At 56.4% G+C, this 27,424-nt stretch overlaps 1 protein-coding gene across 2 annotated transcripts; it reads right to left on the bottom strand.

Moving 5' to 3' along the window:
* Positions 1–35: 35 nt before the first annotated feature.
* Positions 36–26,885, bottom strand: TRIM29 (tripartite motif containing 29). Of its 2 annotated transcripts, XM_070473476.1 has the most exons (10): positions 25,851–26,885; positions 16,476–16,571; positions 15,494–15,727; positions 14,003–14,201; positions 11,336–11,437; positions 8,695–8,778; positions 6,473–6,568; positions 5,118–5,216; positions 3,693–3,769; positions 36–870 (listed from the first exon to the last, which is right to left on the bottom strand). In XM_070473476.1, exons 1-10 carry the CDS (start codon positions 26,652–26,654, stop codon positions 808–810), a joined length of 1,854 nt encoding a protein of 617 aa, XP_070329577.1. In that variant the 5' UTR covers positions 26,655–26,885; the 3' UTR covers positions 36–807. The 2 variants fall into 2 exon arrangements, with proteins under 2 accessions (XP_070329577.1, XP_020747063.1); XM_020891404.2 differs by lacking the exon at positions 5,118–5,216 and having other exon boundaries at positions 25,851–26,881.
* Between the last annotated feature and the right edge of the window lie 539 nt (positions 26,886–27,424).

Raw genomic sequence — 27,424 nt, 5'->3', positions numbered from 1 at the left:
TGCCAGGGAGAAACACAATGATGAAACTAATGAAATTCTGCAGGTAAACTACATTTCTCTCAGAGCAACTGGGCCAGTAGCTGTCTTCCTGGGTGGGGTATGCCATGCCAAGGGAATGGCTTATCTCAAAAGAAAGGGCTGGCAAAGGTCATCCTGGCGGTGAGGGAAGCCCGTCCTCAGGGACCACAGACTCATGGTGGATGTGGGGAGACTCAAGGCTGGCCAAGACACTGGGAGCTTTCCCTCTGTGGTGGCCAAGGGCTGTGGCCCTGCCGGGCTGGGCACTGCTTGGCAGGACCCAAGCAGGGCACATGGGGCCAGTCTTCTCCTGGGGTGGGGGGCAAGCTGCCAGGAAGAGGTGGAGGGAGGCGGGCAGCTGTCGTGGCCAGGTGCCTACTGACTGCATCGTGGCGTAGGGCTCCTTGGAGAGAAGTGGCCGACAGGCCTGAAGAGAGCAGGGCCGGGCAGGGAAGGCGGGCGAATACTGCGTGGGCACCCGCCACGGGTCCCAAGGATCCTGCCCGAGGGCAGGAGGGTGGTGGGTTAAGGGTGAAAAGCCCAGCCGTCTCCCACCTCCATCCAAGCACAGGAAAGATGGTGACCCTTAATTACAGAGCAGGAGAGGACTGGATGGAGCACAGCTGACCAGGAGGAAGGGGGCGGCCAGGTGGTCCTGAGAGAGTAGGCTGAGGGCAGGGGAGGGCAGGCCGGGGCCGGGACCTTCCCCACCAGATGAGAAGCTTAGTGAGAGCAGCAGCCGGAGGGGAGGACGGGGGTGGCGGGGCCTCACTCCAGCCCATCTGGAACTCATGGGGCCTCATTGGACCCGACCCCGGTGCCTTTGTTGACGTAGAAGGGCCGGTAGTGCGACTGTGTGGGAAAAGGAGAGTGGTTAGGAGGTCTGACGACACACGTGCCCGCCAGCCAGACCCCACCCCCTCACCTCCACCAGGAAGCAACAGTGGTCTGAACCCCAATGACCCTAGGGCCCTGTGGCCTAACCTGTGAGTTCCATCTACCCTGGGACTGGGGTGGGTGCCAGGGGTATCAGAGTCCCCGGGTTCACATCCTGATCAGAATTCTTTCCACCAGTTGACGGGTGAGCTTGAACCTCAGCCAGGTCAAGCGCTCTCTCCACGCCCAGGAAGCCCCTCCCAGCACCATTGTAGCTCCCATTCATCCAATATTCTCTAATCTACAGACCTGGTGTGGGGCTTTCATTGAATTTTCACAACCACCCAATTAAGTGGGTTACTATTAGCAAAGACCCATTTTATACATGAACAAACCGAGGCACAGAGAGGCTAAGCAACTCACCCAAGGTCCCTTAGCTAGTAAGCAGAGGCACTGGGATTCGAACCCCAGCAACCTGGCTCCAGAACTCAGCCCCGCTCCCTCCACCCATAGCGATGTACCACTTCTGAGTCTCAGGGGTTGGCCTCTGCTCTCTCTGCACCATTCTCCCTGACAGAAAGGGCTGTGGAGAGGGCGAACCACCCCCCAGCCCACACAGACTGGGGGCCTCCCCTCAATGGCCAGCCCCTCCACCTCTCTCATGCTGGTCCCCTCATCAGGATTCAGGAAGCATCTCTCGGGACAGAGAGAGTGACAACTTTCCTGCCAGCCCTGTGTATTACATCCCGCAGCAATTTCATGAAATCAGCACTCCCCTCTCCTCCCAATCACTCCATTAGGGCCCTGAGCAACCCTCCAAGCTGCAATGAAAGAGCACGTTTAGCTGCAGCTTGCCCTTGGGCGTGTCCTGGCCCCTGGAGGGTCTCCGCAAGTGGCTTTGCCCTTGACCTGGGTCAGAGCCTGGGCCCATCTCACACCCCACTGATCCCAGGAGACCCCAAGGGTGACCCCAGCCCCTGCGCTGGCCCTGCCTGCCTGGACACCTGTGTCTACAGTAGCTCCTTGCTTACATCTGGTCCACTGTGGAGCTGGGGGCCTGTGGAACACGAGGACTAACAGAACTTAGCTCTGGCCTTGGTTAAACCACTCGTTAAACAATGGAAGAGACAGAGATTCAGGGCAGGGAGAGACATAGACAAAGTTCCTCAGCTGCTTAGCAGGAGAGCAGGGTCTGGATCCAGTCTCCTGATCCCCAGGTGCCATCCTGGACCCCAGAAGAGTCAGTAAGGCAAAGTGGATAGACCCAGAAATGGCCAAAGCCTTTCTTAAAGGAAGGTTGGGTCAAGCAAATGGATGTTAGGTCAGTGAACAGTGCTGTCTTATTGAGAACCGAGCGGCGGGTGGGCACAGAGCCCCCCGGCATCTGGGCAGGGTGCTCCCAGCACATACACACCCATCCCCCGCCCCTGTTCCCACCCCTGTTCCCTCGCAGGCTCGGGGTCACAGCACATGAAAGTTGGAAGACTTAGGAAATCATCCAGGCCATCTGCCCATGCTACAGATGGGAAAACTGAGGCACAGGGGAAGAATGACTGAAGTTGGTGAGAGGACTGGGGCAAGAGCCCAGGCATCCTGACTCCCAGGCCGGCCTCTGCCCACACTAGCACCTGCCCCCATCCTCCCCTTTGCTGGGTGCCAGCAGGGGACCGCAGAACCCTGCCCTGCCAGGCATCTGAAGGTGGTGATGAGCCTTCTGTGCTGGGACTGGGGTTCCGGGATGGTGGGAAAGTAGGGGGCGCATGGGGAAGGACTGAGCCAGGAGCAGAAACCTTCCTTTTTCTTCCCATATCTGCTTTTTGCAGCCCAGCTTTTGCAGTGGCCCTGGGCCTGGTTCAAATTACACATACCATCACTTAGTTCCATCACCAGCAAATTAAAGATTCTCTTCCAATTAAACCAGCCCCAGTCCCTCTTTGTAGCCGGGAGCAAATCACCTCTATGTTCTGACCTCCAAATACAAAGGCAGCAGGGAGCCAGGGGCTCCAGGCCCTGTGCATACAGAGGCCACCTCCATCCAAGGCAGCGGACTGACCCCTTCAGCAGGGCCTGGCACAGGCCTTGGGAGAGAGCATTCCCAAGAGGAGGCCCAGCCTCCACAGTGAAGGACAGGCCCTGATCACTAAGGTCTCGGGCAGGGTCAGTATGTCAGCTCTACAGATATTAGAGATCAAGCCCAACTCAGCAATGCATTGTAGAGTCCCAGAGGCAGCTCTGACTCATCCAGAGTCACACAGCTACCAGTGGGTTGGACTCCAAGACCATGCTCCTTTTTGTCCTGCTGTCTGATGCCCCTACTCGGCGACATTAGCTATCGAGTCTTAAATATCTCTATTCCCAACTTCGCAGCCTCTGTTTCACCCACACTATCATTCCAATGGCCCCCATGCTGTCAGAACTGGAGACCCACCCCCAGGGAAGTGAGACTCGTGCCTAGGATGCCAGTCCTCCATATTCAGCATTTTGGCCACCATTCAATAAGCAGAGGCAGCCAACAACCATTTGCAAATTTTAAAAACTTCCCACTTTACTGATTAGAAAATCGAGGCCCAGAAAATCAGTGCTTACCCAGGCCCCCTGCCTATCAGCCCTTGGTCTTTCTTTACTACCCTTTGCTGGAAGCTGGTGTTCAGGACACTGCCTCCTCTCTCCATCCCGTGGCCAGGAAATATCACCATGCTCCCACAGGCCCTGGACAAGTGATGACCAGTTGCCCCAGGGAGCCCCATTCAAGGCCCACTCTGGACATGCTAGTGCCCAGGCAGGTGGTCCTAACTCACCAGTAAAGTCTGCTTGCTGGATTTCCAGGTCTGGGGCTGGGCCTTGGGACTCTGGCTCCTGATGAGGGAAGGGTAGCCTGGGGAGACAAGGGGCTCCAGTCAGAGGGAGCACAGGCTGGTGGTCAGGGCCTCAGGACTGGAGCAGCACAGATGCCTTCTCTAAAGTGACCACCAAGCTCCATCCAGCCCATTACCAAGTGCAGCCGGGGGGTGAGGGGTGCCATGGAAAATCCTGAGGAGGTGGGCCAGAGGGAGGAGGCATCAAGGCAGACAGAAGGAGGAGGAGCAGGCCAGGTGGGCTGGGCCAGGCAGCAGGGGAGCATCACCCCAAATCCGGACCAGGATCACACCTCTTGCGGGTATCGCCAACCCCTACCCTGCAGTCTCATCCCAGAGGCCCCTCTCCTTCCCTCCCCAAAGCCCAGGAAAACCCCTTTATAAGCACAGTCTGCCAGATCTCCACCAGGAGGTGCTCATTCCAACTCCCCGAGGCTCCCCATTTCCCAGCCTGCCTCCGGCCAGGCACTACGCTGGATTCCACCTAGGTCTTCCCTGTTCCTGTTGTCCTGGACTGCACAGCTAATAATCAGTGGTCAGAACTGGGCCCAGAGAGTGGCAGTAATGTGGCTGTGGTCCAGGGTTCAAACAGCAAGTCCACAGGGCACTCTCTAGGTCTGGGGTCTCGGAGATGCTAGACCGGGGCAGTGCTGTCTGAGCCCACCTCCCCATCCTTCTGCCTTAGCCCAGCAGGTTTGTAAGGGGCTCCGTCCACAGAACTGTGAAAAGCACTTAGTGTCAGCCCTCAGCCTGCAGAGAGCGACAAGACTGTCGGGGAAGGAATAGACTGTGAGCTGGACATAGAGGAGCTCAAGAAATTAACAAGGTCTGTCTTGGCAGGGGCAGGCTGGAGCCCTGCACTGGGCTGCTTGAAGGGTAGTTGAGCTGGTCAGAACCAGAACCTGCAGCACTGCCAGGCTGCCAGCGAGGCTGGCCCTTCCCAGAGTTGGCACTTGGCAAGGGGGCAGAGCCAGTGCAGAGAACCTGGCTGTCTTCCTGCATCTGGGGGTGGGGGCAGTCTTGGAAGGAGAGAAGGAAGCAAAGGGTCCCTCAGGTCCTGAGCGGAAGGTTAAAACAAGGGGGGAATTCAAGTCACTTCTCAGTTCCCAGAAAGAAAACCCCAGGCCAGCCATGAGAAAGGTGGGGATGGGGGTGGGATAGGGTGTGGTCCAGGAGACCAGCCTCTACAGCAGGGATTATCCGGGGGCGAGTAGGCTAGGATGGCGGGGAGGCATGCATCCTCTGCCAGGGGGCTCTGGGGAGATGGGAGGGTCCAGGACACGCTAGAAGTGGCAGAGAGCCCCGTAGGATGTCCCAGTTGCTCTGCTGTGGGAGAGAAAAGAGGGGTGATGCAAAACAGGCGGGTACCAGGATTATTTTTAAACAGCCCACTGCCGTCCAGTGGTTTGGAAAACTCTGTGGTGGCCTGTCCCAAGGTGGTGAACTGATAGGGGACTTTCCCAGTGCCTGCCGGGAGAGAGAGAGCCATTAGCACTGGTCCTGGGGGGGCCAGAGGGGGTCACAGGTCCCGCAGGCGCTGCTGCTCTCAAAGCACTTGCTCAGCCCTCCCAGGCACCCCCAGAGTAGATGCAGGTGGGAGCCACAGGGCAGTCCATGCCCAGGACCCCCATCTAGGCCAGTTCTGAGCAGATCTGCATGAAGGTGACTACAGGTGTCCTGGGGATCCTGGTGTATTTGAGCAGGGGCTCACCTAGAGCAAGGCCCCCCTACCTGGAGAGACTGTGGACCACCAGGGAGATGCTGGGGAGCAGGAAAGCTCTGAATCACACCTAAGGGGGGTGGGCATCTTTTCTGCCTGGTGGCCTTTGATCCAAGCTTGACCAGAGAGCAGGGAGGGACCTGCTGGAAGCCAGACAGGCCAGAGCAAGTCCCAATACAACTCTGACCCAGTGATCCTGCAGGCTGGGACCCTTTAGTCATATCCCCTTGCGGGTAGATCCCAGAATCCCAGCCCTGGGTAGAGGCTGGGACCCAGCCCAGAAGGGGCAGCTGGATAAGCAACTGTCTGAGGCCGCTGCCTGGGGGTCCACCTGCACCTGTCCCACCTGAGCCCACCCAGACTGCTTACCCAGGCTCCCAGGCCAGATGTTTGCCAGTCAGAAGGCAGACAGACCTGCTCCCACCACCCCCAGAGCTGCCCCGTGGAACTTTCGGAAGAGACACGAGGGCCGTGGACCCACTGGGAGCTGGTGTCTGGCTCAGGCCAGCCCCTCGGAATGACCTCAACCCCGGGGGACAGGAGACATCGACCACTCAGTCTTGTCAAAGAGCTCTGGGGGCAGAACCAGACTTGGGAGGGAAGCCTTCGAGTTCATGTAGTCCGCCCGGCCCGGAAGGGACTTGGCAGGACTCTGGCTCCGTGGGAGGCTGACAGGTGCTTGGGCCACAGGGTTCTAGAGTTACCTGAGGCTGGGAGTCACTGGGAGACAAAGTTAAATAAACTTCCTGCAGTAGGAAGGCTCGGAAATTAAGCCTGATGGAAGCCCCCTGGGGATGTCGGGGCGCAGGGTACAGATGGTGTGGTGTGTCTCCCTCACCCCCGACACTAAGGCCTGTATCACAGTGCATCCTAAGGGACCCACGTGCCGTGGCCCAGCCTTTCTGATGGCAGAGACTTGATGGAGGCGGGGCATGGTGAGCAGAGACCAAGGCAGGGCTTATAGAGGGCCCAGAAGACGACGGCTCGATGGGGGTGAGCTCACCTTTCAGGGAGAAGGAGGAGCTGCCTTGCACCGCAGGCACGTCGTCAGAGCTCTGAATGGTGGAGGAGTATTCCCAGACCCGGGAGGTGTAGTTACCTGGTGGAGAAAGGAAGCGGAGTCAGTCTGGAGCGGCCTGGCACGTGAGGGGTTGGGGGTGGGGGTGCGGTGAGCAGAGGCCATTTCTGCAAATCTCTCCAGCCAAGAGGCAGCTGAGTCCTCATCACACCTCTGACCAATCCTTCCTGCCATCAAGTTGTCCTTCTAAAGCATGGTCCTGTCCTTGCTCTCAGATTAAGGTACAAAGTCCTTAACACGACCCTCAGCTCTTTCCTGAGTTGCTGCCCCCACCCCTCTCCACCGCCTCCACTTCCTGGCTTCCCCACTTCCTGCTCCCGGCACTCAACACCCCAACCAGGCTGTGCCCTGAGCTCCTGACGCACACCAGGCTCTCTCTTGCCCCAGGCTTTTGGCATAGGCCAGGTCCTCTACCTAGGAGAGCCTACCTGCTCCCCGACACTTAGTAAATTCATGCATTGGGTCTTCAGGCATCAGCTTCCATGTCATCTCCCCCAAGTCTGCATGTGTCTTAGCCCCACGCTCCATATCTCTTTGTAATCACACATTGAATGCTCCATCTCCCCTACTGGCTCCATGAGGGCAGGTGGTATGCCCGTCTGACCCAGTCTCCCACCCAGTGCCCGGCACCTAGCCTGGCTCCTGGAAGGCACTCACTGTCCAGCTGATGGATGAATGAATAAGTGAAGGAACAAATAAACACAAACACAAGCTAAAAGTTGGAGACGGAGGCAGCTGCCACGAGCCCTGCAATTCTGTGTGCCAGGATGAACAGGCTGCAGTGGTCCACTTACAGTGGATGTAAACAGACCTGGGGACAGCGTGGCGAGGACAGCAGGGACACCATGAGGGCATTTGAGAGCCCCCCGCCCCCCTGTGGAGGCCTGCCCACTCCAATCCCTCCCTCTCAGCAGCTCCGAGCATGGCGGCTCCCCTCAGCTGAGCTCATACCTCAGAGGAGCCCCCCAGCCCTGGAGATCTCCTGCCACTGCCTGGGGGTGGTGGGTGAGAGGTCAGATGGGGGTGGGGGCTGGCCGCCTGCCCTGTCATGAACCCCCGCCCACAAGGATCTCTGCCAGAGTCTGCACTAATTTTCTCACTAGGCATGTCCATCCAAGGTTCCAAGGGGCCATTTTCTTTGCCCTCTCATCCATCCATTCATCACCCCCTCTTCCTCCCATTAAACAAATGTTTTCTGAGCCCCTCCTTCTGGACCTTGAAGTTGGCAAAAGCAACAGGACAGACCCGGCATCTGCCTTCACGGAGCTCACAGTGTCCGGTGCCTGCAACGAACCCAATCCTGGACATGGAGGCCTGGGCACTGCCCTGTCCACGGTGCCCCAACCCCCAGGTCTCCGGATCTACCAGCACCCTCACTTCCTTCCTTGCTTCTCCAGACCCCTGGTGCTGTGTCCCCAGGGACTCTGGTGGAGCTGGCCTGAGTCCCCTCCCCATCTGCATGTGGCACACACCCAGGAGCCCCCTAAGCCCCAGGTCCATCAAGAGCTGGGCCCTGCCCTCAGCAGAGCAGTGCCCTCTGCACTTTGGGCAGAGGAGGGGACCCTGCACTTGGCAGCTCTCCCTGGGGAAGCACATCTCCACCCCCATTTCACCCCTTCTGGGTCTTAAGGACAAGTCGCCCACTTACCTCCCTAGCAACCACACCTCCTGGGTCTCCAGGGATGGCCCATCCCATAGCATGCCTGACTTTTCCTTGCCTGCTACCCTAGCCTGTTTTAATCAGTGTCTGACATTCTGACACAGGAGTGCACAAATCAGGAAAAGCCCTCTGTGGTTCCCTGGCCTGCCACCTGCTGAGGGAAGTCCTCACACACCTCACCCCGGGGTCCACTTTCCCCAACTCATCCTTCAGGGAGACGACCTTACGGACTCAGGGATTCCAGTGATGCGGAGGTGCCTGCCTGCCTTTCCTCAGCCGAACGATGTCACACACATGCACACATACACATGAACACCCCTTAAGCTCGGAAGGACCCCACCTCACCCTCCCGGCCAACCCCACTCCAGCTCCCCAAGTCCACCTCGTATGGGGAGTCCAGGCCCCCTGCCCATCGCCCGGCCCCCACCTGCTGCCCGCACGGCCCCACACAGAGGCCCTGCCACCCTCCCACTGAGCCGCCTCCCACCTTTGGTGCCGTAGAGATTGTTGAAGTTCTTCTCCTTGGAGAGGCGGCTGGGGGAGGCCGGCTGGTACGAGGTCCTGGCCCCACCTGTGAAGGGGATGAGGAGGGGGCTGTCATCCCAGAAAGGGGGGCCTGGCTCAGCCGGGGGCCTATGGCTCTGACTTGAGGGGTGTCAAGCAGGACTCCTTGCTCCCCAAAACAGGTCCGCCTGCCTGGGTCAGGACCTGGGTTCCACCACGAAGACAGCACCCTTGGGTCTAGGATAAGGTGACCACATAATTTACCATTCAGATCGGAACAGTTTTGAGAGTGAGAGGGATGATGCTAGTAGTCATGCTGAGGGTACCAGTGTAAACTTGGAGAGTCCTGGATGGATGAAGACGTATGGGCATCCTAGTTAGGGGTTTTGAGGGTCACCAGAACCCCCCCCCCAGCCAGGCCCTATGTGCTGAGACCCCAGAGGTTGGGTGAGAGGTGGGGTGCCCGTGAGGAAGTTGGACCAGGGCCACCACGGGGGTGGAGGTGCAGTGAGGGCTGCCAGCTGGAGGGGCTGATGAGCTGGTAGCATGAATACCTCCCCACCTGGGTAAGGTTTCCCCAGTGATAGGCCCTAAATGGCATGGGTTTCCATTCCTCCCCTATTTGGGCTCCACAACCATCTGGGGAGAAAGGCAGAAAGAAGGGGTTCCACACCCTCACTTCACAGATGAAGACATCACATGCATGCATCAGAGTGCGCATCAGCTCCTGCCCTCTTGCCTAACCAGCCCCACTCCCGTTCTGGAGGAGAGCAAGCGTGCTAAACCTTCACACCTTCAGTCCAGCCCTCGCGCCCCTTGCCCTCCGTCCATCACAGCCACACCCTCTCTACCAAGCCCTCAGCCCCTCTTTCAGGGAGCCTGAAAACTAACTCTCCTCCAGAAGCCTCACTGCCCAGCCCCACTGCCCCAAAGCTCCCAGACTAGGGCCACTGGCCCTGCTTCCTGACCTCCGTGCTGACTCTCCTCGGCCCCTCCCTTGTCTCTGTCTTGAGCCTGGGAGCCCCCAGAGGGCAGATTTCCTCCTCCCTCCTGTCCTGGGTGAAGGGGCAGAGACAGGATAAACCTGTTTCTTCTGCCTACGAATGTCACAACCTGAGTCACAGTCACAGAGCTGGAGGCTCTCCTAGCAGCTGAGTCCAACCCCTCCTTCTCAGGTAGGGATCCTGAAGAGGCAGGGACCAGCTCAAGGTCACCTCTCCAGTGACATCTGGGCCGGTCCATGCTCCTTCCTCAACCCTCCATTATTACTCGGTTCCCCTCCATCTGCAACAGAGCAGGCCAGCCCCGCAGGGCCAGTCGGGGTCTGATACCACCCTGGGTCTGGTCCTCAGAAGCTGGTGAGCCGAAGGTCTGGACCATGGCCGGGGATGCTGGGACAGCTGATTAATGCAGCTCATCTTCCCAGAGAACTAAGCTCGAAGGACAGTGCCCCGGGGGAGGGAGAGAAGCAGAACTGGCCAGCCCGGACCTGGCTGGCCCCCACCAGGAATGTAGGGCAGGGTCCCTGCGCCCAGCTGCCTCGTCGGAAATCCAGGTGTTGTTTTGACGTTGGGTGGGGCGGCCTAGGTTCCTCTCTGCTGAGCTCACCTCTCCAAATAACCCCTGGGGCCCCTCCCGCTGTGCATGCGTGTCTAAGGGCGTGAGTCAGTAGTGCCCAGGGCCTCAAGGCTCCCCGTCCCGGCCCCTGGTGTCTTCCCCAAGTCTCCTGTCTCCCCCTTCCCTACACACCCTCTCTTCTCCTGACCCCTGACCCCTGAAACACACGCATTTGCATGCACCCCTCTGTCTACCAGGCACACCCACCCTTATGTAACGGGCATCACTGTGGTTTGTTTGTTGCTGATGCCAAAGAACGTGACGGGCTACCGCTGGGCAAGGACAGGCCGGCGCTGGTCTCTTTCCTCACCCAGCTGGGCAGCCGCCCATCAGGCTGGGCCTCACTGGGGCCTGGGAGGGAGGGCTGGCTGCCTGGGGGAGGCAGGACTGAGGAATTTACAAGAGCAGCCCTCAGTCCCTGCCCCCACTGCCTTGAGGAGCAGGATGGTTCTGGAGGAGCCAGCCCTCCCCCAGGACGACAGAAATCTAAGCAGAAGCAAAACACAGCTCAGCCTGGCAGATGGAAGTGGATGAGACCATCAGGAGGCCCTCTGGAAGGAAAGAGAAGGAGGTGTGGGCTGGAGGTGGAGGTGGGAGGGTGGGAGGGTGGCAGAGGGCAGGGAAACCAGTGGAGCAGGCGCCAAATGGAAAGCAAGAGGTGCTGGTAACTGCACCAGTAAGCAGGTACAAGGGCCTCCCGGGTGGCTGAGTGGTAGAGACACAGGAGACACAGGTTCGATCCCTGGGTCGGGAAGATCCCCTGGAGAAGGAAATGGCAGCCCACTCCAGTATTCTTGCCTGGGAAGTCCCACGGACAGAGGAGCCTGGCTGGCTACAGTGCATGGGGTCGCAAAAGAGTCAGACATGACTTGGCATTAAACGACAGCAGCAGAGAGGTACATGCCAGGACCTTCCTAGGCTGGTCCATGAGGGTCGCCCCCCTGGGGAACCTGGCTACGTCTCTCCTGGACCTGCCCCCAGCGGCAGGACCCGCACCCTCCTCTTACCCTTGGGCGTCAGGTACATGGAGTATCTCTTCATCGCGTCTGGAGCACTCCACTCACTGGTGTAGCTGTTACTGTAGTTGTTCATGTAGCGATGGTCACCCCCTGGGAAGGAGAGAGCAGCGGGTGGGGACGACGAGCTGGCCCACTGGGGGCATCACTGAGTCAGCCCGCGGCCGCTCTGTCCCAGGGAGAGGCGAGGCCCCCCAACCTCAGAGACGGTGGCACCCCTGCCCTGCACCCGCTCTGGCCCTGAGCTCCTGGTGGGCGAGGGAGGGTTTGCACTGGGCCATCGGCCTTGCTGGGATGGGTTCCTATGAGGAGATGGTAAGCACAGCACTTTGCAGTTAACGATGTGCTTTTGAGTTCCATTTCTTGTCTGATGTGTCCATCAACCCTTGGGCTGGCATGAAGATACCCGGGTGGCAGATAAGGAGATAGAGGCTCAGGAGGTGAGTGAAGCCACTGCCCAACGTCACATGGCCCATAAGGGCAGATTTGGGATTCGAGCCCCCATGCCCACTTCCTGGCCTTGTCCCAGCCACTGCTGACAGCCCAGGGGATGGAATGAGGTCCCAGCACTGGCCTCCAGGGCCAGGGATCCAAGTGGCCAAGTGGAACCATGCAGAGGGGAGTGAACTACTCAGAAGGGTCACCGACTGCCCCCGCCTGGCACCCACCAGCAGACCCCTGAACCCAAACAGACCTGTGGCTCCACGCTTGCCCTCCACCTCCATCTCCTCTATCCCTCTGCCGTTCCCTCTCCCTCTCTCCTGGGCAAGAGGAGGAGTGGGGGACTTAGACCCTCACCCTTCATCTCTATCATGTAGGCCAAGCATGGGCCTGGCACACAGTAGGCACATCATGACAAACAAACATCCTCTTTGATATTGGTCCAGCTCCCTCCCCTCCAAGTCCAGGAGGGAGATGCCCTGGTGTCTCTCAGCCCCCGCACCTTTGATGGTGAGAACTGAGCCCCTGGCCTGGTGGGCAGACCACCATCAAGGAAGAGAGGATGGTCACTCCAAGGTCTGACTCACTGGCCACCCACCTCCCACCTCCTACAGCCAGACACACTCCCAGCATCACAGCAGGGACAAAACGCCAACTCGGAGGCCCAGGGCCCCAGGCACAGGTGTAGAGCCGCTGACGTCAGCACAGCCCATCCTGCTCCTGGCAGCTGTCTCCCCGAACACCTTGTACAGGGCGCAGGGCCACACCTCACGGAGGCCACAGCCAACACAGTCATGACCTAGAAATGGCACAGTGGGCGAGTGGTGGTGGGAGGTGGGGTCCCTGTGCCCACGAGGCTCACAGGCCATCCCAACGCCGTCAAGGCCGTCCTCATGGGTCTGGCCCAACCTCAGCTGAGGAGCTCCCCAACCAGTTCTGTGCCCCAGGGAGCCTGACCCTCACACTCCCTCCTCCTCTGCAGGCTACCACGAGCAGCAGCTTCTCCAAAGAGAAGATGTGGGTGGAGGGTTTGAATATGAAATCCAGCTCGCCCCCTGCTTAGCTGTGTGCCCTTTGAAAATCTTCTTTTGTGAGATGCCATACATCCAGCAGGGAGACTAAAATAACGAAAGAGAGGCACTTAAAAAACCCAGCCTCCAGGGAGCACCGGATCACAGAGGGCTGTCCCCAACAGTGTCGTCGCCATTTTCAGGGGGATTTCAGGACCCAAATTCCCCTTGAAGCCAAATGATTATCTTGCGGCAGTGGCTTATCTGTCCTCAGGGGTGGCCATGTCCCTCACATCTTCTAGGGACACTAGGTGATGTCAACATTCCCAAGACATACAAACACCACCTCCTGAGTCCCAGCCCCTCGGTGCACCATACTCCCATCTCATGCCCCAAAGAATCACGTACTCCCTTTGGAGACCAAAGACAGTGTCACTTCCTCTGGGTGTTGCAGCTAGAAATCATTAACTAGGCTGCATCCTCAAGGCCTGGGCCACCGGGTGGAGCTTGGGGAAAGTGTCCAGCTTCGGGCCCTACGGGGATGGGCTGGGACTGGTGGAAAAGCACTTAACGGGGCAGTTTCTCATGTTTGGAGGCTTTCTATGTAGATGATTCAGTTGCCTCTCCAGAGGACAGTGTGATTCAATAGAGAAGCCGACTTCAGCGGAGCTGGTGAGTCACCGAGACACGCTGTGCTCAACCATGCCCAGACAGTCCACCAGGCCAAGTCCACCTCTGGGCTCAGCACGGCCATAATGACAGGCAAGTTCTGCCTACAAGCCTGCATGCAATTCTAGGTCATGTCCCCTGGAGCCTACCAAGCCCCCAGCTTGGAGTCTGGCCCTTACAATTTTCAGCATCCACACAGCTCCTGGCTTAGGTCCCTAGTCAGACGCAGAGCTGTGAAACCAATCCCTGAGTTTGATGGACAATCCAGGGAGACGACATTTGTCCCTAGTGGTGTATCTCCCTAGCCAGTACCTGGGATGCTCCCCTGGAGGCCCCTTGTAATAGCTGCATAACTTGGGCAGCAACTTTGAGAGAGGAGGGTACCATCTCTGAGTCTTGTCCAAACACCCTTAGGTGAGATGGGAGGCTGGAAACAGTGAGGGGCCAGCTGGCAGGATGCCAGCCTGAGCCAGCAGCAGGAACTGACCTAGGAGAAAACCTCCATGGCCTTGGGGCCCACCCACAAAAGAGAACTTACCATTCTCCATGTGGTTCCTCTCAATGAAGTTGCGGCTCAGGTCCGCCTTGCACATCTTCTCAACGTGGCGCATGCACACATTAAGCAGGTCGTCCTTGCAGTTGCCCAGTGACTGCCCCAGGCCCTCCCCCTCCAGCAGAACATGATAGGTGGGCAGGGGTGGCGGGAGGGAGTAATTGCTCATCAAAGCACCAAATTCCTACCAGGAAAGGAAAGAAGCCATTAATATCCTGGGTCTTTAGGAGCCATGGGGACCCACAGTCTAGCTGGAAGACTCAGCCGGGAGGCAGAGGAGGTAGGTCGACATCCAGCTTGGCTATTTACTGGCCTCACTTTTCCTCACTGGGCACTCATTTCTCATTTTTCTGTCAAATGAGAGGGTTTGACTAAAATCTACTAGATGGGGACTTCCCTGGTGGTCCAGTGGTTAAGACTCTGTGCTTTCACTGCTGAGGGCATGAGCTTAATACCTGGTTGGGGAACTAAGACCCCCACAAGCCAAAAAATGAAATTAAATTTTTTTTTGAAATTAAATTAAAAAAAATAAGTAAATAAAATCCACTAGATTCTACTATCCCTGATGGCACTAGCAGTCAGGCATATGACTCCGTAGCTCCCATCTCTTAAATTGGATGCATGGTGCCTACTCATAGGGGTTTTTTTAGGTTTATGGGAGCAACACGAGCTGCAAAGTCTTTGGGAGTGAAACCACCAAAGAAAGGCAAGGAATTACTAGCACTGCGGGTCAGTCACAGTGGTCTCTCCCCCTGCACGTGCCCTCAGTCTGCCCTCTATGCTCTGGCACGTGTTACCTTCTTTCTCCCTCACTGGAAACTCTCTACATCTTTTCAAATCTTAATGGGCTTTCAAGACCCAGTTCAAGTTCCACTACCTCCATAAAACTGCCTCCAGCCTGTCTGCCCTTCCCAGAGCTTCCACAGGCACTTATCTCCTGAACCATAGGCTTTATCACCTAATTACAAGTTCTTCTATATTGTTCTCTAATTGTATGTGTCTTATCTTCCCAGCTGGATTGCAGCTCCTTGAGGGAAAAAACTACGTCTTCTACCTTTCTATTCTCCACAGCACCTAAAACTGTGTATAGTTTGGGTGTACAGTGTCCAAAATACTCTAGCAGATGGAAGGATGGAGGAACAGATGGACAGACCAGATCAAAGATAGCAAATACGCATGCCTACTTACCACTCTCCCATACCCAAAGCAGGCATCACTAATCTATCACAGAGCTGTTCCCTGAAGCACTGTTAATACGTGTCGATAGAAGTTGGCACAAGGTGATCTTTGTGTGCCATCTTTAAAGTAGGTAGGATGCCTTGGATGGAAAATTAAATAGATGGGACGGAGCTTAGAGGGATGGATGGATGATGAATGGTGGATACAGGGATGGATGGACAGACGGACACTGGATGGGGGTTTGGGTAAGCGGATGGAAGGAGTGAGGGGTTGAACGGCAGCAGAGTTGTTCGTTACCTGCAGAAACAGCACCGAGTCGCTGATGTTGTGCAGCTGCTCCCTGGTCTGTTTGTCGTCCTGCAGCACCTTGGCCCTCTCTTCCAGAGCATCCACGATCACCTTCACCTGGTCCACTGCATCCTGCTCCCGCTGCTCCAGCGCAGCCCTCACTTCCTCCTTCTGCTTCTCCAGGTCCCGCACCAGGTCCCGGAAGCTCTGCTCCAGGATGGCCTTCTCATTGGTGGTGAAGCTCTGGGTCCAGGGTGAGGGCAGAGGGGAGGAGGTGCATCTTAATGTTCCCAGCATAGAGTCAGGGCATTTCTACTGCCCTGACCCGGCAAGCCTGTTCAGTCAAGAATCTCATTCAAAGGCATCACTGAGGGATCTCTTGATAGAGATGGCCAGGGTGTTTTCACAGCCCACCCTCCCTTATCCATCAGCAGCTCCTCCTGCTCAATGGTTTGACATGAACCATCATTCTATGCTTGGGCATCTCTATGGGTCCAAAAGTTCCAGAGGAGTCAGGGTGTGTCCACTGAAACCTCAGCCAAAATCAAGCATCATTCAGAAAGTGAACTGATGAGCTGTTCATGTAGCCAGGTTCAAGAATCAATTATCTCAGGTCGTAGTTTACAAGTATTCAAACCAGGGCAGACATTCATCTTGCCACACTGCACAAATAAAGGGAAAATGGCATGCATTTAATGGCTGGGTAGTCAGTGGGCAGAATAGACATTGGCGGACATTGGGAGACACACAGGATAAGCTGGTCCAGGGTCTTGAGATGATAGAAGATGAGCATTAGGTGATGGGCAACAGCCCACGTGGATGCCTGGCCCAGACTTAGAAGGCGAAATTATGGAAATGCCAAAAAGGGTAAAAGAACCCAGAAGAAACAAGTGTAGGATGTAAATGTGGGCCTGAGACCCTTGAACAAGAGCTCAGGCCCAGGCCTGCCTCCTCCAGGCCGCACTGGTGGGAGACCCTGGGTGCTGCTCACCTTGATGCGGTCCTTCTCCTTCTGCCACTTCTCAGCTTCATCTTCTATCTCAATGATCTTGAGCTGCAGCTGCTCCTTTTGTAGTGACAGCTCCGTCTGTAGGGAAGGAGCCAGGGTTGGAGGAGAAGTCAGAGGGAGGAAGTGGAAAAGATCCAGAGAGTCAGGGAGGAGGGCCCACAAATCATCATTCTGCCCTTCATTCAACCAACACTCACTGGGCCCTTGAAAATGCCAGGCACTGTGCCAGTCATCAAGGATCCTGCAACAAGTCAAGCGCCTCCTCATTGTAAACTCTGGGCTCTGAGGCTGGGCAACCCAGCCATGTCTTTATAAGGCAGACCCTCTACCAGGCCCTCCACCCAACGTGAGCAGGAAGGAAGCTCATTAGGGGATTCCCACTCCTTTCAATGGACCTGGAGCCATCGGGGAGCAGCTTATAGGAGAAAGGGGACCCAGCCCAACTCAGCCCAGCCCAGCCCAGGGAGCGTCCCATGGCAGTAAGAGGGTACAGCGTTTCTATGACATGACGTGAGGCTTGTGTTGCAAGCAGGAATCTGGGTTGCCGCCAGCGGGGAGTCTGTCTGGGCAGGCACAGCTGTAAACCTGTTTATGGGAAATGGAGCGCAGTTTGCAGTCTGGGCAAGATTGGGACTTTATTCAAGTCCCTGGGGGAGGAGAGAGGCCAGCGAGTGAGGCAGTGAGGGTGGATGGGAGAAGGGAAAGAGAGGATCCAGGTTCCCTGCTCAGGAAGAGAATATGGGCTGTCAGGGTCTGGGGTGGGTTGGGAAGAGGATCTATCAGGAATGAACTGGGACATGAGCTCTGATATAGGAAGTGTGGATAACAGCTTCCTTCCACTGGAGAAACGCCCTTCTCTGAAAAGCAGCTATGACACAAAAAAAGGGGGAAGCATGAACTATGTATACGCTTAGTCACTCAGTTGTGTCTGACTCTGTGACCCCATGGACTGTAGCCCACCAGGCTCCTCTGTCCATGGGATCTCCCAGGCAAGAGTACTCAAGTGGGTTGCCATTTCCTTCTCCAGGGGAATCTTCCTAACCCAGGAATCGAACCTACATCTTCTGCTATACAGGCAGATTCTTTATCCATTGAGCCACTGGGGAAGCCCGCATGAAGCTAAGGCCAATAGAGTCCAGCCAAGAGGCACCTCTTTTGATCTGTGGGTTCCCCACTGGTGCTCCCAAAACACCTTCCAGTTTGAAAGGCAGGTGGGTGATCTCCACCTGAAAGCAGGAAGACCGGGCATCCGAGAGCATCCCAGAGTGCTCAAGGTCTCCCCGCTACACTGGATTTTGAACAGAGTCCCAACCCTTTCCAGCCATCTCCTTGAGGAAACACAAGAAGAATCAAGATGTGGATGCCACAAACCACCAGGAATGGGAACTGTGCTGGCAAGGAGCCCTGAGCAGCTGTGCACACACGTCACAGTTCCTCGATGCTCCCCCAGGCCAGGGGCTGCGGGTGGGTCCCTGGTGCAGAGACCCAGGGAAGGGAACTGATGGAGGAGGGAGCATTCTGGCTTTTGTGGAAAAGAGCACTGAGAAGGTGGTGGGGAAGTTGGGGAGGACTGGGGCGGGAGCCGAAAAGCTCCCAGACCCGAAGCCCCGGATTCCCACCCCGCCCCTCTGCCCATACCCTGGGCCTCTCCGGGCCGCAGACTCTCAGTTCTCAGGAAGCCAGCGCCCCACCAGCTACACACGAGAAATCCCACAACACGGAAAATGCCACCAGCCAAGATGGGAATTGTTTGTGAGGAGGAATAAAAGCGGATGAGGACGGGGGTTTGGCCCAATCTCTGGACAAAGGCTGAGAGAAGCCAGCTCTCCACACACTGGGTGGAAGGAGGGTGGAGAGCAAAGACAGAAAGACCCCACATGGGCAGTGGAGACTCCCAGTGGGCAGGAGGTAGGCAGAACCAAGAGCCCAAAACACAGAGGTGGGCAGAGATGGTGGCCTGGAAGGTTCCTAAGAAGCCTGGGACTGGTAATGGGTCCAAGCTGTGAGGAAGAAACCTAAAGACTGGACAGTGCTGGGCAACTTTCCCATTCCTGGATAACCCCCTCACCCCCTCACCTGCAGCAAGTGAGGCCTGAGGAGGGGGGAGATGCTGGAATCCCATCCCCCCTGCATCTGAGATGTTGTCACCAGCCCAAAGATTAGCAGCTGGCACTGGGGTTCCTCACCCCAACCTCGCACCCAGAACAAGGAAAGCAGAGAGCAAACATTCATTCACTCCCCCAGGCCTAGGGAAGTGGGGACAGGGCAATTCTTCCATGAAACAAGCCTGGGGGATCCAGGAGGAGCCCACCCAGAGCCCAGGACTGGAGTCCAAAGGTTTGAATCCAGTTACCACCACCTCCAGGCAGGTGGTCTTTGCAAGTTACTAAACTCCTCCATGCCCCAGTCACGCTGTCTTTCATGGAGGTAGTAAGAGGACCTCCCAGGCAGGTGTGGGATGAACTGGGACCAGACAGGTGAGACTCTAGAGAAAAGCACTGACCACTGGTCCCATCACCACTGCTGTGTCAGGCACCTTCCATGGACCGGAGCTTGGAGGGGAGAGGACAGGGAGGCAGGCAGGCCCGCAGGGCACAGGTAAGAGGCGGGAGCAGGCAGGGGTGAGCAGGTGGGTCTTGGTGGTGTTCAGCGGTTGGGATGGTGTGTGCTGGGGTCCAGGTGTGGTGTGTACACAGTGAGGATACAGAGTGAAGTGTACAGAAAGGAGGGAGGTCAAGACATCAAGAGGTCAAGAATGTGAAGTGAAAGTTGCTCAGTCGTGTCCAACTCTTTGTGACCCCATGGACTGTAGCCCACCAGGCTCCTCTGTCCATGGGATTCTCCAAGCAAGAATACTGGAGTAGATAGCCATGCCCTTCTTCAGGGTACCATCTCAACCCAGGGATTGAACCCAGGTCTCCTGCATTGCAGGTGGGTTCTTTACCATCTGAGCCACCAGGGAAGCCCTGAGGATCTAGAGACTAGATGGTGGATAACTGAAGACTGGAGGATGTTGGTGGAAAACAGAACAGGGGGATAAACGGGGTGCAGGCGGGCTACCTGCTGTGAGTGGTAGAAGGCCTTCCTAGAGAAGGGGGAGGTGAGGAGCCAGTGGAAGGCGCAGAGGTGCTTGGGAATGTCTTACCCACAAGAGCACAGACTCACTGGCCAAGAGGGAGAAAGATGACACTGAATCCTGGGGAGAGAGAGTCCAGGGGCTTTAGAAGAGTGAAGAGCCTCAGCCAAGGGCAGCAGGAGTCAGCCTCTGGGGTCCAGTCTGTGTAAGAGAGGCCAGGAAGAGGGAGGCTAGTGGGAGGGGATGTGCCGAGGAGAGCCAAAGATGCTGGCCAGTGACCTGGGAGGGGTGGAGGGAGAGGCTGCCAGCAATCTGGAAACATGCAAGGGCAGGGTCAAAAGCGGAGCCTTGCTGTCTGCAGCCGTGGGTGGACGCATCAGTCAGGGCAGGGGAGACTGGTCTCCTGGTTTGTTTGGGGCACCGGGGAAGTCAACATGGGCGGAGTGGGGGCCTCGCAAGCCCTGACTTGCTGAGCAGAGTGGGATCTCGGAAGGGACCTTGGGCTGTGAATTCTGTGCTAGTAGAAGGGTTTGCTCTCACGTCTAGGGTGAGTGCTACCCTGTTAGGAGAGGAGGGTTTGGGCTGAGACCTCTGGGGATGCAAACAGCATCTGTTTAGCCCGTGGCAATTTTTTCCTGCTGGCCAGGCTGCACAAAAGCCAGACGAGGCAGGAGACAGAACACAATATAACATAGGAAGGTTCTGAAATACTGGGTTCTCCTGTCACCATAGAAGGAAGGACCCTAAATGCTTTGTTGAGCATTCACTGTGTGCTTGAATTTCTCCTTTCATCTCAAAAGCCCCCTGGAGAGGTAAGCCATGTTGTCCCCATTTTACAGATACAGAAACCAAGGCGGAGGCAGATTGAGGAGCTTGCCTGAGTTCTCCCAGTGAGGAAGTGGGAGGACCACTACACAGAGACAGGACTCAGCTCGGTTACATGGCCTCAACCCCTGGGCTGTTCTCTGTACCATCCAGGACATCGTAGTGCCAGGCCTCCCCACCCCCTACCTCATAGACGGGGCAGTTCATGGATTCTGCCTCTCTCCCTGTCCTCCCCACTCGTCCCCATTGCCCCCTAAGGCCCCACTTTCTCCTTCTCCTCCCTGGGCTTGCTAAGTCGTTTCAGTCAAGTCCAACTCTTTGCAACCCACTAAGCTCCTCTCGCCATGGGACTCTCCAGGCAAGAACATTGGAGTGGGTTGCCATGCCCTCCTCCAGGGGATCTTCCTGACCCAGGGATCAAACCTGTGTCTCTCAAGACTTCTGCATTGGCAGGTGGGTTCTTTACCACTAGCATCACCTGGGAAGCCGTTCCCTCCTCCCTAGGACTCTGATTAAATCCCCTGATGGGGCCTCAGCTCCTGTCAGCTCCACCCTGTCTACACCTCCCTCCGACTTCCTTCTGCTCCCTGCTCACCCCTTCGCCCTGCCCAGGCCTGCCCCTAAATGCCTTCTTTGTTCCCTTCTCCCACACTCCTCCTGTTGCCTCTCGCTCTGTGGCTGGGACGGGCCCTGTGTAGGCCACCCAGCCTTGAAATCCTTCCGGCCTTGGGGGAGCAAAGAGGTGGCCAGCAGCTGGTGGTGCCTCGGCCGGGACAGCCTGGGCCTTCAGGTGCAGACACACCTGAGTGCTCACCTGGACAGGTGTGCCTGTGCTGCCCCAGGGAAGGGGAAATGGGGCCCAGGATCCTCCTCTGGTCTGAATTAACCACATGGGCCATTGGCTATGACATTTGCCAAATGAGCCAGTTAATTGCCAAATTTGTACTTTCAGACAAATGGTAATTATCCGGATAAGAATCTGAAATGCTGGACAGATTTACCCATTCCCACCCAGGTGTTAACCAGCAACCGTTCCTCTTGCTTCCTTGGTTGTCAGGATGAGGAAAGGGCAAGATTGGGGGCGGGGAAGAGCATCATCCAAGCGGACTCCAGACCAGCAGTGGGGCCTTGAGAAGCTACCCCACCTCCCAGGCCTCCTTTTCTTCCTGGTAAAACTGGACTAGGTTCCTGATTTCCAACCTGGCTATGCATTAGAATCCCTGAGGGTGACTTAAAAATACATATCTTGTACCCTGAACCAGAACCTCCCAGGGAACTCCGAGGAGCCTCTGCCAACCCTGTGGAAACAACATTTAAAATGTTACATGGTTATATGGGCTCAGCCATGTAAAATGGTGAGAGAGAACAGTGTGGCTATGGCCACACTGAGTTTGAATCCCAGCTCGGCCACCCCCACTCAGCCACCTCCAGTGCTGGAACACTGGTTAAGTCTCTTGGCATCTCAGATCCCATTTCTTCACCTATAATACAGATGCAGATACTCCCATCCATGGGACTGTTGTCAGGAGTAACAGTATAAATGCCCAGGCCAGCGCCTGGCACATCGATGTACTCCATAAAGATGAGGCATCCCCTGCCCGCCTGCCTGGCACTCTCTCCGCTTCCTGTCTCTATACTTCTTTCATTTGGTCCTTTCCTCCTCAGCACCCACAGAGGTCATCCCACCTCCTTTCTCACCCACCTTGTCCCACAGTAGTTTCCCCCCAATATCTCCGAGAAGAGTGGTCTCAGACACCCCCACCAACCCCATTCCAGGCCTTTAGCCACCTGGCTCCTCTTCCAGAACTTGGTCATGGTGGTCCACCCAGAGAGCCCCAAAAGCCCAGACCAGCACATCTCCCAAAGCTCAAAGACCAGCAACTGCCCATGGCCAGCAGCCTGGCAGCTCAGACTTCATGGAAAGAACTGAGCAATGAGACCAGAGGCAAAGCCACAGACCACTGTGGCAGGAAGGACCTGAGCCAAATGATGGCCTCAGGGGAGTGGCCGAGGCGTCGAATCTGAGCTGCATGACTGAGTTAGGACCTTGCCCTCCAGAGCAATGCTTGCCCTGAGTGCTCCTCCCCATGCCTGGCCAGGCTGCCGACCTAGAGGCCAGAGGACCCACAACAGGCAGACTACTCCGCAGCAAGAGTCGTGGCCAGGAATCCTCCACTCTGACCCAGTGCAGCAGAAGGTACTCGAGAGAGACAGAAAACAGGCCATGAGACACAGAAAAGAATGGATTTGTACATTGAGAGGGCTTCCCAGTTGGCGCTAATGGTAAAGAACCCACCTGCCAATGCAACAGACATAAGAGAAGTGGGTTTGATCCCTGGGTCGGAAAGATCCCCTGGTGTAGGGCATGGCAACCCACTCCAGTATTCTTGCCTGGGAAATCCCATGGACAGTAGAGCCTGGGGGACTACAGTCCATGGGGTCGCAAAAGAGTCAGACATGACTTAGCAACTAAGCAACAACAAAAATCTCATCCGTCTAAGCCAGAGGCAAAGGGGTGCAGCTCAGGACACTGTGGACCCTCCTAGTGACATTCAGAGTGGAACTGGAAACATTCTGATCTTGGGTCAGCAGAGGAAGGATTGTCCTGTTGGCACACCAAGTGGCCTTTCTCCAACACCACCTCTGCTCAAGTTCTGTAGAGCCAAGGCCCAAAAGCACTGCAGCCCAGGTGTTGTCTACAGTCTCATACAAGAAAACATGATAGATCAGTGATGGCCTCATCCGGGCCTCACCGACCAGCCTGCAGAACAGGTTCTGGATAGGACTTCTTGCAAAAAAGTTGTGTGTGGGCTTATGTTTGGGTCTGCAGGGACTGCCTCTGAAGGATGTCAGAACTGACAGGCTCATTCACTTTGATCTGTCAACCTACCTAAGGCTGCTCTATGCCAACGCCCCCCATGTCTGACATTCCAGAGGTGCTGGGCCTGGACAAAGAGCTCCACTCCATCTCTGTCTCCACTCAGCTGCTCAGCCCCACCCTTTCCTGCCTACCTGTGCTGCAGTACACACACACATGCACACACACGCGCACACACACACACACACAGTCTGAAGCTCCCACCGTTAAAGTCATTCCAGTGGATCAGACATTTCCCCCTGAGCCCCTGTAAGGCACACACATCCTGAATCCCATCCCCCTCCCCCAGTTTCTCTCAAACACTGGAAGAGGACTCAGGGGGCTTCTTCCTTAAGCACTGAGCCTGAACGGGTCCCTTCCTTCCTCTGGACCTGTGTCCCCATGCAAGGTGGAGAGGAGATGGCAAGATTGCTCATTCTCCATCCAGCCTAGCATTCTAGGCATCCAGTCCTCTGCAAGTTGATGTTTACTTACAGCGCTGCTGTGTAACTAGGCGGATGCACCCCAGACTGGTTTGTGCGTCTGAGCTCTGCCTCTTGACCTACATCACGAGCCCTAGAGCATGAACTCCAAGTCCCAGGTGCTACCAGAGAAAACTGCCAAGACTGTCCTGTCCTCTGGGGCTTTTCTTAAGTGGAGATACCCCGGTTTCAAATAAAATGTGAGACCAAGCCCTACACATATAACAGATAGAGAAAAGCAGATGCTGGAAAATCCCATGGACAGAGGAGCCTGGTGGGCTACTTCCAAAGGATTGCAAAGATTCGGACATGACTGGGCATGAGTGTGGCACAGCTGCTTGCAGCAGCGATGGTAACCTGGGGCCCCTGCCTCCTTGGCATCAGTTTGTCCCCCTCGTCATCCCTGACATCTCAAAGACACTCCTAAGAATCTTCAGGCTCCAGGTGGTCATTTGAAAACTTCCAATTTGTCCAATCCCTTAGCTTCAAATGAAGGGAAACCAAACCTGAGAGAATATAAGGGACTTGTCCGCTGTCTTACAGCTGGTTCAAGGGAAAACGAGGACTGGAGCTGAGGTCTCCTAAAACCCAGCCTGGGGCTCTGCAATTTCTTGCTTGTGGTGGTTGAGGATAATTAACTCTCATTCTGTTTTGATTCCCTAAGTGAGATCCTGGAGGAGATCCATGGCCCCTGCCCCGTCTCCATCTCCCTGTCTGAAGCCTGAAGCCAGGCTTGGGTCAGGGAGTTAGGGAGACTAGGATCACCTTTTCTTCCTGGGCCAAATGAGGCTTCTGAAAAAGCTCTTTGAGTCTTTTGTCATCTCTGACTCGTCTCTCCTGCCCAGGAGTATGGATAGGAAAGAGTAACCCACAGACTTCAGGTCAGGAAGGCTGGGCACAGAGGGGGCCCTGTGCTGACCCATTCTGGGGGGGTGAAGAGAGTAGAGTCTCCTGCCTTGACAATGAGCACGGCTGACCCTGGCCGGAGGCTGCCCCATGTCAGGGGGCTGTGTTGCTGTGGGGGGAGGAGTCCCAGCATCTGCAGAGCCACAGACAAGCCCTTATCCCAGCACACACTCTCCAGGTGTAAGGGCTACCACATCCACAAGCCTCCACACGCCTCTGCTCCTCCCCACAGAAGAACAGGCAGAATCATGTACACAGAACACATGCACACACTTTTGCATACACCTCATATACAGCCATATGCAAACATCCATATACAGACATAAACACCCACATGCACAAAAAACACACACGCACACATATATGTACACCCCTCCCCCGCTCAACCCTCACTACAAGTGTCCACCCACAGGCAACGGCCACACACACGAAGCACTGAGGATCCAGCTAAGGGAAGGATACAGGACGCCCCTGGGAGTATCAAGACTGGCTGGGGGATCAGACAGAACAAGGAGCCACTGTCCTACAGAGACCAACTCCGAAGTCAGGAAAAAAAGGGCCTTGACATGGTCCCCAAATTCCCTCCTCCTCACCCATGACTTATCCCCACGAGCCAGTCCGACTCAGCTAGGAAGAATTCTCTCTCTCCCTTAAGTAGAAAGAGCTGACTTTCCCAGTGGCTCAGATAGTGAAGAATCTGCCTGCAAGGCAGAAGACCCGGGTTTGACCCCTGGGTCGGGAAGACCCCCTGGAGAAGAAAATGGCAACCCACTCCAGAATTCTTGCCTGGAGAATCCCATGAATAGGGGACCCTGGTGGGCTACAGTCCATGGAGTCACAAAGACTTGGACATGACTGAGTAACTTAGCCACTAAGTAGAAAGGAAGAAAGAAGCACCCAGCCAGGCAGAGAGCCCAGGACTGAATGCTGATCTCCTGGCCTGACTTGACTTTATCCTATGACCTTGGCCAAGCCCCCCATCTTTGCTGAGCCCCTCTTTGCTCATTTAGGAGATGACCCAACTCCTGAGGCCTTAGAGGACTGGGGAGCCATCTCTGACTCCCAGCCTGGGGGTAGGAGGGGAAAGGACTATTTTCTACAGAACCAGGGACAGCAGAGAGGTAAGGCTCTGACCCTGGGAGCGTCCAGTGGAGAAGATGAGGTGGGAGGGTACTGCGAGGGAGGAGACGCCTGGAGGGGCCAGCTCTTACCTCCTTCTCGGCCTTGGCCTCTTCCACGGTCACAGTGCTGTGGTTCTTGTGCTCCTGGAACATGCAGAGGTAGCAGATGCAGGTCTGGTCCGTCTGGCAGAAGAGCTCCATGGTCTTTCCGTGCAGAGGGCACTTGCGGGCCTCGAAGTCCCGGATGGGCTCGAGCAGCTGGTGGTCGCGGAAGGCGGCGCCCTCCAGGTGGGGCTTGAGGTGCAGCTCGCAGAAGGAGGCCTGGCACACCAGGCAAGACTTGACGGCCTTCTGCTTGTTGCCGATGCACGAGTCGCATAGGACCTCCTCGGAGCCCGACTTGGAGCGCAGGAGGGTGCTGGAGTCGCCCCGGGGGTAGCTGTTCCGCCGGACGTCCCCGGGCTCCACGATGGACACCGAGGGCTTGCGGGGCTCTGAGAACATGGACCTGCGCAGCTCTCCCTTCTCGGCAAAGGTGACAGGCGGCTTCTTGGCAGCCCCCAGCTGGAGCCCGGCATAGGGCGACCGCCTGCCTTCCCCAGAGTCCATGCTGAAGTAGCTGGATCCCTTGTCATCCACCGACTCGACAAACTGGATGATGGGCCGCCGCCACTCACTGCCAGAGAACAGGGAGCCCTTGCCTTCGCCCGGCTTCAGGGCACCACCTGCGCCCTTGCCCTCGGCCGCCTCCCCGCCGTGCCCATTGGCAGTCTTGGCCTCTTTGCCTTCAGCTTTGACCCCATTCTCCAGGCTTCCACTAGGGCTCAGGGGGCTGCGGGCATCCCTGACGTCCGGGCTGGCTCCGTTGCTCCTGGAGGCCTCTGCAGCTTCCATCACGGGTCACCTGGCTGGTCGGTGGCGGGCGCGCTGGGGGTGCGGGTGGGTGACCTCTCGGGCGGCGGCGTCTCTGCAGGAGTGAGACAGGCAGCCACGGAGCCCAGACACACCTACGGGGAGCGGAGAGGAGGGCCTGACACAACGGGCGGGCTGGAGAGGCAGGCGGCTCCCGAGCCAGCAGAGCAGCTAATTATACAGAGGGGCCCCGCCCTGCACATTCATACCTAACCTGGTTTTTTAAAGAAGTGTTTTTATTCTTCCCCAGTTTAATTATTTTCCACGGCTCAACAACCAGTTGGGCTGCTTCCTTCTGATGCACTTTCTTCTCATCAGGAAAGCGGGAGTCTCTGTCCTCGCAGGTAGGCAGGCTTCGCTGAGCCGAGCCGGCTGTGGGACAGAAGGTGGGATGTCCACAGAGACCCACAGGACACAGGGCTATTTAACTGGGTCATACAAGCCAAATAATCTTGTAACTTGATGGCCTGGGTTTCAGAGGAATATCCCCTGCCACCCTGAGACATTGGAGTTGCTTCTCATCTTTTTTTTTTTAATTTTCATCAAAAAGTTTAGTACTTTTTTAAATTAGAGGATAATTATTTTACAATGTTGTGTTTGGCTTCTCACCTTAAAGGAATGATGGGTTCCATTTGGTTTGGATTTCAGGATTTGGAGTGAGGTGGTTACTGATTCTGGAACCCTACGTGCCAACTTCCAGGCACGTGTCAGGTATGTTACCTATATGAGCTCACTTGAACCTTTCAAGGGGC

This window comes from Odocoileus virginianus, chromosome 10 (genome assembly GCF_023699985.2).
Source record: "Odocoileus virginianus isolate 20LAN1187 ecotype Illinois chromosome 10, Ovbor_1.2, whole genome shotgun sequence".
NCBI lineage: Eukaryota > Metazoa > Chordata > Mammalia > Artiodactyla > Cervidae > Odocoileus > Odocoileus virginianus.
Note: the sequence above shows the minus strand (reverse complement) of the source record. Positions and strands in the feature narration are given on the sequence as shown.